The sequence below is a fragment of the Oncorhynchus tshawytscha genome, linkage group LG04 (genome assembly GCF_018296145.1).
Source record: "Oncorhynchus tshawytscha isolate Ot180627B linkage group LG04, Otsh_v2.0, whole genome shotgun sequence".
Lineage (NCBI taxonomy): Eukaryota > Metazoa > Chordata > Actinopteri > Salmoniformes > Salmonidae > Oncorhynchus > Oncorhynchus tshawytscha.
In genome coordinates this window covers 31,178,518-31,190,149 of record NC_056432.1, presented here as the reverse complement: position 1 = coordinate 31,190,149, position 11,632 = coordinate 31,178,518, and the positions used below count along the sequence as shown (strand labels likewise).

At 40.7% G+C, this 11,632-nt stretch overlaps 1 protein-coding gene across 5 annotated transcripts in view; it reads left to right on the top strand.

The window, feature by feature from the left end:
- The first annotated feature begins 7,458 nt into the window (after window positions 1-7,458).
- LOC112248510 (AP-1 complex subunit beta-1) overlaps window positions 7,459-11,632 on the top strand; it is a 50,077-nt gene continuing 45,903 nt past the window's right edge. The window contains exons 1-5 of one of the 5 annotated variants that reach the window (XM_024417599.2): window positions 7,459-7,557; window positions 9,524-9,584; window positions 9,986-10,091; window positions 10,299-10,434; window positions 10,588-10,833. In XM_024417599.2, the coding sequence (XP_024273367.1) occupies window positions 9,548-9,584; window positions 9,986-10,091; window positions 10,299-10,434; window positions 10,588-10,833 (525 nt within the window). In that variant the 5' untranslated portion in view covers window positions 7,459-7,557; window positions 9,524-9,547. Of the gene's footprint in view, window positions 7,558-7,599; window positions 7,623-7,646; window positions 7,828-9,523; window positions 9,585-9,985; window positions 10,092-10,298; window positions 10,435-10,587; window positions 10,834-11,632 lie in introns of those variants that run through there. The other 4 variants (XM_024417601.2, XM_024417602.2, XM_024417597.2 and 1 more) reach the window with 4 other exon arrangements.

Sequence of the window (11,632 nt, the reverse complement as noted above, 5' to 3'; positions counted from 1 at the left end):
ATTTCGAATGTTCATTTGAATTTATTTCAGTGTTTAAGCGTTATTTGCGGATGTTATCTTCTATCAAACAATGACTTAATAAATGTACTGAAGAGTGCTTGACATTGTGGAATTTGTCTGTATTAAATAGCAATACTGCAATACCAAGACTTCATTTGTTCCTTGAAAATGAATTGCTGTCAAGTTGTTCTTGTAATAAAATATGTTCCTTTGATTTTGTTTATACATTTTGTATGGTCTTTTATTAACTGCATGTTTTGTTGTTGATTGATTACAACTTTCAGTGTAGTGAAATTATGGTGAAAAGACCTCTAATTATTCCAGTAGTGACTGAGGTTAGAATCATCTTTTTAAATGAAACTAGAAAGTCTATATAGCCTACGTGCAAACCACCGTAAAACTCCAGAGAAGATAAAGAGAATGAAGGGAGAAGCGTTTTCATACTTCCTTAGTTTTATACGTGCTGCATGTGTGTGTGACAGTATAACTTTAGATCATCCCCTCGCCCATACCCGGGCGCGAACCAGGGACCCTCTGCATACATCAACAACAGTCACCCACGAAGCATCGTTACCCATCGCTCCACAAAAGCTACGGCCCTTGCAGAGAAAGGGGAAACACTATTTCGAGGTCTCAGAGCAAGTGACGTCACCGATTGAAACGCTATTTAGCGCACCACCGCTAACTAGCTAGCCGTTTCACATCAGTTACATGTGCCCCAGTAAAAAAATAAAAAATAAATACGTATTTTCCAGATGTTGAAGTTAGGTTCATTTTAGGTTCCGATTTAGCCAGAAAATTATGGAACGCCGTTTGGGTCTTTGCGTGTCAAAACATATACACGTCAAATAACACTTTTGACATGCCAAATAAGCTTGTTGACCAATCGACCTGAATATGACTGCATGTCACACAAATAATTTAACGCGTTCATAAATGTTTTACGTAATTATTACACATTGATTACACTATCACCCGTATTTCATATGTCACAACCTTGTTTAAACATTATCTAGTCTAAATATGGCATGATTTCATCAATTGTAACCTAATGCAGCACTTTCAAATAGGTACTTTTATTTTGAAGGAAAACCGCAAATTCCACGATTGTGCCTAATCCTTATTGTGGCTAGCTTCACAACACATAACTCGGTCCTGTCAAGCCTCACCAGTTTCTACTTGTCATTGTTTTCAGTCTGGTTGTATTGGTGCTAGCTAACTTACCCCAGAAGTTGCCGTCGAACAAATAATGCTTTATTACCAACGCGGTAATGTAAATACATCGTTCGTGGCCGGTGTTTGCAGACTTTTTTGTACATATTTGACAGCGCTGTTGATTTTTTTTTATATATATTTTTTATTTATTTATTTATTAACAACAAATCAATACATAAAGCACATGAGGGAACACAAGCATACATAGATTACAAACAATAGACAATCGCGCTAGGGGCGGGGCTGGGGGCGGGGCTAGGGGGTACAATATCACATTACAATTACACAAGGACCTTAAGGGACATGCATATACTTACAATTCTAACAGCTTTTTTGTTAGTAGAGCATTTAACCGTCTTAAAATACAGTTCAATTTATTTTTGTAGGGTACGAAAATGTGGTTTTCTGTTTGTAAATTTACATTAGTGTATATGAAATTTGGCCAAAAGAATAATGAAATTAATTACATAAAAATGATTCCGCTTATTTCTATTGTATGTAAAGAATCCAAACAGTACATCTCTCCACAATAGTGTCAAATCTTCATAAATGTGTTCAATTATAAACCTACTAATGTCTTGCCACAGTTTTCTTACATGCATACAATGCCAAAAAAGATGCACAACTGTTTCTGGGTGGTCATTACAAAAGGAGCAATTTGAGTTGATGTTTTCCTTAAACTTCTTCATATAGTGGTTGGCAGGATAATATTTATGAATAATTTTAAAGGAAACTTCCTTAATTTTGTTAACAAGTAGGTATGCGTGTGGCAACATCCAAACTTTTTTCCAACAGATATTATCAATAAATCCATTCCAATAAGGCATGACATAAGGTATAGATACAACATCCTGCTGAAACAAGGATCGTATCGCTCTGTTGTTGAATGGACCAAAAGAGAAACAAATCTTTCCTACTGATGAGTCAACAGGGTCAATAGAAGGTAGGCTCTGAGGGTCAGGTCTTGACATGTTCCTGAATAACATAGCAACACCTGAGGGAATGGCATCTAAAACAATTGCAAAATCTTTAGGTGTTACAGGGACCTTGTAAAGTGATAAGAATTCTTTATAACTGAGTAAAAGACCCTCTGGACAGCGCTGTTGATAGTAGTGGTAAAGCTTGGCTTGCTGACGTGTCAAATTAGTTGACGTGTATCTTTTTTGACACGCAAAGACCCAAACGGCATTCCATAGAAAATACATAATTTCCGGATGTTGAAAATAATTATTTCCTGGACGTTGAAAATATTTTTTTTCTTCCAGAAGATGAAAATACATATTTTATTGTCATTGATTCTATGGCCAAATTTCAACTACACATACATTGTCAATGAAGTAAGCATTATATCAAAATCGTGTTTTTAAAAAATCCATTTAATATAGGAACGCAATATGGAAATAGGAACCAATTGAAGATTGCTACATAATATTTACTATCGCTCCCATCTGTCACGTGCACTTATGTTAGCTTTTCCCAAAGCTTTTAAACTGGCAGCAAAGATGTTCAAAGTAGTCCAACCTATAAAATAAACCAATACCACTTCAACTACAATAACATTCTCAGTAATGGTTACAGAAATGTTTTTGTTCTTGTTATGATTGTGATATGTTGTTGTTTATACAGTGCATTAGGAAATTATTCAGACCTCTTGACATGTTCCACAATTTGTTAGTTACAGCCTTATTTTAAAATTGATGAAGAAAATATTTTATTTAATCAATCTATACATAATACACCACCCATAATGACAGAGGAAAAACTGTTTAGAAAGTTTTGCAAATGTATTGCAAATAAAAAACAGAAATACCTTATTTACATATGTATTCAGAGCCTTTGCTATGGGCCCTCGAAATTGAGCTCAGGTGCATCCAATTTCCATTGACCATTCTTGATGTCACGCCCTGACCTTAGAGATCCTTATTATTCTCTATGTCAAAATCAAATCAAATATATTTGTCACATACACATGGTTAGCAGATGTTAATGCGAGTGTAGCGAAATGCTTGTGTTTCTAGTTCCGGGTGTGACTCGGGTGGGAAATTCTATGTTTTCTATTTCTTTGTGTTTGGCTGAATGTGGTTCCCAATCAGGGGCAGCTGTCTACGCTGTCTCTGATTGGGGATCATATATGTTGTAATTTTCCGTTTGGGTTTTGTGGGATCATGTTTTCTGTTTAGTGTCTGTACCTGATAGAACTGTGCGCTTTCACTTTGGTTATTTTGTTTGAGTCTTTTAAAAATAAAAAAATCCTGAACACTTTCCACGCTGCGCTTTGGTCCACTCCTTTCGACGAGAGCTGTAACACTTGAGATGTTTCTACAACTTGATTGGAGTCCAACAGTGGTAAATTCAATTGATTGGACATGATTTGTGGAAATGCATACACCTGTTTATATAAGGTCCCACAGTTGACAGTGCATGTCAGAGCAAAAACCAAGAAATGAGGTTGAAGGAATTGTCCATAGAGCTCTGAGACAGGATTGTGTCGAGGCAAAGATCTGGGGAAGGGTACCAAACATGTCTGCAGCATTGAAGGTCTCCAATAACACAGTGGTCTCTATCTTTCTTAAATGAAAGAAGTTTGGAACCACAGACTCTTCCAAGAGCTGTCCACCCGGCCAAACTGAGAAATCGGGGGAGAAGGGACTTGGTCAAGGAGGTGACCAAGAACCTGATGGCCACTCTGACAGATCTACAGAGTTCGTCTGTGGAGATGGGAGAACCTTCCAGAAGGACAACCGTCAATGCAACACTCCACCAATCAGGCCTTTATGGTAGAGAGGCCAGACGGAAGCCACTCCTCAGTAAAAGGCACATGACAGTCTGGTTGGAGTTTGCCAAAAGGCACCTCAAGGAGTCTCAGACCATGAGAAACAAGATTCTCCAGTCTGATGAAATCAAGATTTAACTCTTTGTCCTGAATGCCAAGTGTCACATCTGGAGGAAACCTGGCACCATCCCTATGGTGGTGGCAGCATCATGCTGTGGGGATGTTTTTCAGCAGCAGGGACTGGGAGACTAGGCAGGATTGAGGGAAGGATTTACAGAAAAGTACAGTGCGATCCTTGATAAACCTGCTCCAGAGCGCTCAGGATCTCAGATTGGGGTGAAGGTTCACCTTCCAACAGGACAACAACCCTAAGCACACAGCCAAGACAGCGCAGGTGTGGCTTTGGGTCATGTCCTTGAGTGGCCCAGCCAGAGTCCGGACTTGAAACCGATCAAACATCTCTGGAGAGACCTGAAAATAGCTGTGCAGCGACGCTCCCATCCAACCTGACAGAGCTTGAGAGGATCTGCAGAGAAGTGTCTTACCCAAGAAGACTTGAGGCTGTAATCGCTGCCAAAGGTGCTTTAACAAAGTACTGAGTAAAGGGTCTGAAAACTTATGTAAATATGATATTTTAGTTTTTAATAAATCTGCAAACATTTCTAAAAACCTGTTTTTGCTTTGTCATTATAGGGTATTGTGTGTAGATTGAGGTCGGGAAAACAATTTAATCAATTTTAGAATAAGGCTGTAACGTAACAAAATGTGGAGAAAGTCAAGGGGTCTGAATAGTTTCCGAATGCACTGTATACCTTAGTTGAATGCACTGACTGTACGTCACTCTGGATAAAAGCATCCGCTGAATGACCGAAATGTAAAAAACCCTTGCAAAGATTGCTGGGTATAATTCTAATACGCTCGGCCCCCAAAACAACTACCAAATCTGAACGAGTCATAGATGTGTAGGCTATGTTTCACAAGTTTGAACAGTAAAGGCACAGTTCAGTACTGTAGAGCAGAGTAGTATTGTACGGGACAGTGGTTGAATTCAGGTGAGTTTAATTCAGTTGAGTACATTTCAGTAGGATATTATACTGTCCTCTACTGTATTTTTCTTTAATGTACTGTACTCTGCTGTTTTCTACTGTATTGTATGTGCTGTACTGTGCTGTCTTGACCAGATCATATCTGAACCAATCATAGATGTCTATGTTTAGGCCAACTCAAGTCCGGACTGGACCAAACATAGACATCTATTGTTGAGCCAAATCAAGGCCGGTCCAGACTGGACTAAATCTGAACCAAACAGACATCTAAGATCGGTTCAGATTTAGTCTGGACCAGACTAGATCAAATCTGAACCAATCATAGACAAGACTGAAAAAAGACATCCAAGAAACTTCGGTGTCGGTCCGTGCTCAGTGCGATGTGTGTATGTGTGAGGGAGAGATTTGTTATCCAGATAATTTTTCCCCCATATTTTTAAATCATACTGTGATCAGGCTCCATCTCAGTTTGGTCATATATCTAGTTGTTCAAGAAAATGGACTGATTGGTCTATACTGAAAAAAAAATACTAACGCAACATGCAACAATTTCAAAGATATTACTGAGTTACAGTTCTTACAAGGAAATCAGTAAATTGAAATAAATTAGGCCCTAATCTATGAATTTCACATGACTGGAAATACAGATATGCATCGGTTGGTCACAGATGCCTTAAAATAAGTAGGGGCATTGATCAGAAAACCAGTCAGTATCTGGTGTGACCACCATTTGCCTCATGCAGCGTAACACATCTCCTTTGCATTGATCAGGCTGTTGACTGTGGCCTGTGGAATGTTGTCCCACTCCTCTTCAATGGCTTTGCGAAAGTTGCTGGATATTGGCGGGAACTGGAACACGCTGTCGTACACGTCGATCTAGAGCATCCCAAACATGCTCAATGGGTGACATGTCTGGTGAGTATACAGGCCATGGAAGAACTGGGACATTTTCAGCTTCCAGGAATTGAGTACAGATCCTTGCCCCATGCAGCTGTGCATTATCATGCTGAAACCTGAGGTGACGGCCCCGGATGAATGGAAAGACAATGGGCCTCAGGATCCTGTCATGGTATCTCTGTGCATTCAAATTGCCATCGATAAAATGCAATTGTGTTTGTTGTCCATAGTTTATGCCTGCCCATACCATAACCCCACCGCCACCATGGGGCACTCTGTTCATAACGTTGACATGAGCAAACCGCTCACCCACATAACACTACACGTGGTCTGATGTTATGAGGCCGTAAAACGATGTTAGAGGCAGATTATGGTAGAGAAATTAACATAAAATGATCTGGCAAAAGCTAGCGCTGGTGGACATTCCTGCAGTCAGCATGCCAATTCCACACTCCCTCAAAACTTAAGACATGTGACATTGTGTGACAAAACTGCACATTTTAGAGTGGCCTTTTATTGTCCCCAGCATTGTCATGTTGTATAATCAGCTTCTTGATATGCCACACCTGTCAGGTGGATGGATTATCTTGGCAAAGTGCACATAAGTAGAGAGAAATAAGCTTTTTGTGCATATGGAAAATGTCTGGGATCTTTTATTTCAGCTCATGAAACATGGGACCAACACTTTACATGTTGCGTGTATATTTTTGTTCAGTGTATATCATGTGAAAATAGTGATCTGATATCCTAGTTAATTGAAGAAAGATATTATTCTCACCAAATGAGTCATGTTCATATAGATGGGTTGGTAGTTTGGCTACAAACCAATGCATACCCAACTATGGGGTAAAACAGATGGGTTTGGCGTAAAATATAGTTTACATGTCAACAATTTATCTCCAATGTTTATTGGGCCGGCAGGGTAACCTAGTGGTTAGAGACTAGTAACCGAAAGGTTGCAAGTTCAAATCCCTGACCCGACAAGGTACAAATCTGTCGTTCTGCCCCTGAACAGGCAGTTAACCCACTGTTCCTAGGCCGTCATTGAAAATAATAATTTGTTCTTAACTGACTTTCCTAGTTAAATAAATAAAATTGAAAACATTAATAAATGTGCACTTGTCTCTCAAATACATTGTTACAGCTGATGGTTAGCTAGCTAGTGCATATTAGCCATTTTAGACTAGATGTAGACTAGACATGACATCAATCAAACACCTCAAAACGACACACGTTGGAATGGCAGGTAGCCTAGTTAGAGCGTTGGGCCAGTAACCAGAAGGTTGCTAGATTGAATCACTGAGCTGACACGGTAAAGATCTGTCGTTCTGCCCCTGAACAGGCAGTTAACCCACTGTTCCCAGGTGTCATTCTAAATAAGCATTTGTTCTTAACTTACTTGCCAAGTTAAAAAAAGAACAAGATGAAACAAGCCACCTACGATTCCTCACATGACAGCTTATTGTAATTGTTGCTATCTGTCTGGTCATCCAGAATCCCCAAAACACTTATTACCCCCAAATAACCTTATTACGGAAGTCGGAAGTGAAAAAACAACATATGATGGCGATTTTCAAGTGGGAGGGAACGAACGAAGCCAGGACAAATTAAACACACTTCGCCACGGTAAGCTGTCTGTCGATGTTATGTTCCGTTTTACTCTGTGTCGTGTCTAATTTTAACTTCAGTAGGTACGTTAATTCTGTGCAGTTGGATTTGAAAATAGTTCGATAGATTAAGAGCTTAACTATCCCGGCAAATGCTTCCATAAGCCCCTACATTAGAAGGTCATTTCTTTTGCCAGACTGCAGAGCATCAGCTAGCTAGCTAATTGTACAGTCGTTGAGCATCAGGTTCATTCAGCAAACAAACATGGAGTGGGCTAATCAATTATGCGTGAGTGATCAATCGAAGTTAGAAAGATAACTATGTTTAAAATCAAATTTGTGCCATTACATTTGTCTTGATACAAATGAGCTTTTGAGGTGAATGAGAGCAGAGCCGAGGTAATGCTAACCATTCTGGTTAGCTAGCTAAATGTTGGCTAATGTTAGTAATCACAATGAGGAAGTGTGAAAATGTGTAACTAGTTAGTTATGATGATCATATTTTGCCAGGGATTTTAAATTATTAAACATAATTTACAGGGTATTTCAATATGTTCTTATGGCCCCGGGTAATTAAACTAGCATCTGTTGTAGCTAAGCAGCTAGCGTGCCATCTAGCTAACACTATTAGCAACCTAGTTAGTTAATAACAATCGGTCAAACGCTTGATTTTGACAGCTGTCGAATGGCTCCTGTTCGCTGTCAATGCCACGCATTGTTTGTCAGTTTCAGCTCCTTTACTAAACCTTTAAAAAAATAGTGATTCATTTACAGCAACTTGTATCTTTGGTGAATAACTGACTTAATGCTAACGTTAGATGCAAAGGCAGTCTGTTTTGAAGCAACATTTGCATTATGACAGCTGGCTGTTGACTGCCAGTTATTGCCATAACGCAGCAATTAGGCCTTACTGTGATCATACCCAGTTCATGTATTTGTTCCCAAAGGACCACAGATCTGGTGGTCATGATGCAGTGCTAACACAGTTCCTAAACATTTGAATGTAGGTAACACATTTTATTCATGCACCTCAAACTATAACATTTTAGCTAACATTACTCTATCAGGGGTTGACCTACATCTAATCTCAGAGTAGTGACTTTTATTCCCAGGGAATTTGAGGGTCCTGTCAAATGGACCACCACCACACAGCACTGCAATTTAGAAACTTGTCCAGCCAGTGACTGGGAGGTGGGCAGCAACATTTTTCTTCCACCTGCAATTGTTCTCTTTGCCCATCCAGACGGCCTCTCAACAGGCATTGTGCTCTCTGCATTGTCACTGTGGGAGAAGGGTGTGATAACATGGTTGTAGTAGTGGCATTTTTATTTTATTGTTCATGCAGTCTAACTTTACATTGATGTCTATAGAGCTACCTTGTGCAGAAAAAAAGTATTAATACTGGGTGTTAATGATGGATGAAATGGAGTCAACGCACTGACTGCTACAGCACCAATTCATATTGCATCAACATGTGAGACACATTGCCAAAACTCATCATATTGTTCTAAAGTTGGGGGGGGGTTCAGTGAAATAAGAGACAAATGCTTTTGTTTTCACAGCATTTTTACTTTCAAAGCCTGCTACTTTGTGTTGCTTTTTAGTATAGAGTAGTGTTTCTTTTGTTTTTGTGGGAAGACCTTTCACATAAAGGATAAAGTGGAATTCAACAACAGGAAATGGATAGTGCTGTGCGCTGCAGACTGAGATTCTGTAGACCCCAGAGGACACCACCAGTCAGGCTGGCTGATTGAGTATGTGCTGTTTTTTAGTCGACCAATGTGTTTTTACACATTGTCCATTGTGTTATTTCATAGAAAAACATCACAGCCAAGTGTCCAAGTGATGGAAGAAAGAACGTCCTCCTATTTTGCCTACACTTGCACTTTTACAGTTTCCTTTCTCCTTTGTGGATCCCTCTCCTTTTAGGAAAAAAATACTTCAGTGCTTGTTTTTATCTTTTTCTTTCTCTCGTTCCCTTGCAGGAGAACCGACAATTTGGATCCAAGATGACGGACTCCAAGTATTTCACCACTACAAAGAAAGGTCTTAACTTATTACTTTCCAAAGTGAATTTCAATTTGGCCTATTTATTGTTTAACCTTTATTCAGAGCTCAGCTTTAGGCTACTCTTGTCATATTAGTGATGAGTCATGACTTGTTTTTAGGCACTAATCCAAATGTTGTGTAATCATTCAGGGAGACCTAGAAAATGTTATAGAAAAAAAATGGCTCCCAACCACAAACTGTTTAAATAGTTCTATGTCAACCGAATTTCTATTATAATAATAATAATAATAAATGTGTTCATGTTGTGACTGGTTATATGCAGGGTACCCTACAGTGACTGGTTATATACACCAGTCTTGATCTGCTGCATTATGCATGACTACTCCATGTACACACACTTCTGCGATCTGTTATGTTCTGTTTTCATGTGTGCGCAGGAGAGATCTTTGAGCTGAAAGCCGAGCTGAACAGCGATAAGAAGGAGAAGAAGAAGGAGGCTGTGAAGAAGGTCATTGCCTCCATGACCGTTGGGAAAGATGTCAGGTGAATCCTGTTAGAATATGTCAGAACCCCATGGTGAAAAGATGTGCTATAACATTGTCCATTGCCACCCTCAGATGGCACTGTGTCATCTCTGAGAATGTGGTCAATCGTTATGCCCATCCTGACTCTGCTCCCACATAGAGATCCTATAATTCACTAGTAGCTGATTTCATAGACCCTCATGATCTATGTCTCCCCCTCCCCCAGTGCCCTGTTTCCAGATGTGGTGAACTGCATGCAGACTGACAACCTGGAGCTGAAGAAGCTAGTCTACCTGTACCTGATGAACTATGCCAAGAGCCAGCCCGACATGGCCATCATGGCTGTCAACACCTTCGTCAAGGTAAAGCACAAAACCAGGGCAGGTCCGACAAACACTACTGACCTATCGCTCTCAAAGGTTTTCTCACTGTCTGTTAAGTTCGAGGACTGGTAGTGACATCTCAATACTCCTCAGTGTGTGAAAACTAACATAGAGACTCTCCTCCCCCTTCAGGACTGTGAGGACCCTAACCCCCTGATCCGGGCCCTGGCTGTGCGTACTATGGGCTGCATCCGCGTGGACAAGATCACTGAGTACCTGTGTGAGCCTCTGAGGAAATGTCTGAAGGACGAGGACCCCTACGTGAGGAAGACTGCAGCTGTGTGTGTGGCCAAGCTCCATGACATCAACGCCCAGCTGGTGGAGGACCAGGGCTTCCTAGACACCCTCAAGGACCTCATCTCTGACTCCAACCCTATGGTGAGGCTCCCATGGCAGGGTGACCAGCCTGCTAGACTACCTGACCTTGGGTTAGACTACTGGCTCTAGGGCTAAAGTCCTACTTTTCAAGAATGAGAGGTTACATTAAGTCATTTAGCATATGTTCTTATTCAGAGTGACTTGCAGTAGCTCTTAAAACACGGTTCAGTTCATTTCAGTTCACAATTAACATTTTGAAGTTAGAGGGGACCAGAACAATTAAAGGAGTGTCTGTATAACTGCCCCTTTTGTAGTAGACAATTGTAAGCATTGCATATATTCATGCCACATATTCGAGTGAAATACAGATTAGTTACAAATGTGACACAGTGAACATGCAAAGAAGGGGTCGGGCGATAGTACACACTGTTTGGCCAATCTACTGCTGCCCGCCAGCTCAAACTGGACCGACGTTAGTCTGGTGTCTCTCAAGCAAGTCTTTGATCCCCACCAATCCACCGCTGCTGCTCCTTGTTGAGAGTTGCTCACAAGCTCTCTCAGCACTCTCTGAGGCAGGCCTCAGGCAAGAAGGACCTCACCCTCTTCTGGTCTTCGCCCCACCGGGGTAAGGATTGTGATGAATTCTGAGCTCCGTAAACAGCGTCCGGTCAATCCGCTGCTGCTTCTTGAGTTGCATGCCAGTTCTCTGGAATCAGCAGCTCAGAACTTTGAGGCAGGTCTTGGGGGCAGGAAGGACATTGCCGTCTTCTGCTGATATTGGGGTGGATACAAGAGGGGCCTGGTGTGGATCACAGGGGCCTGGGGTAGATCACCAGAGACAGTGCTGGAAGGGTCCTGT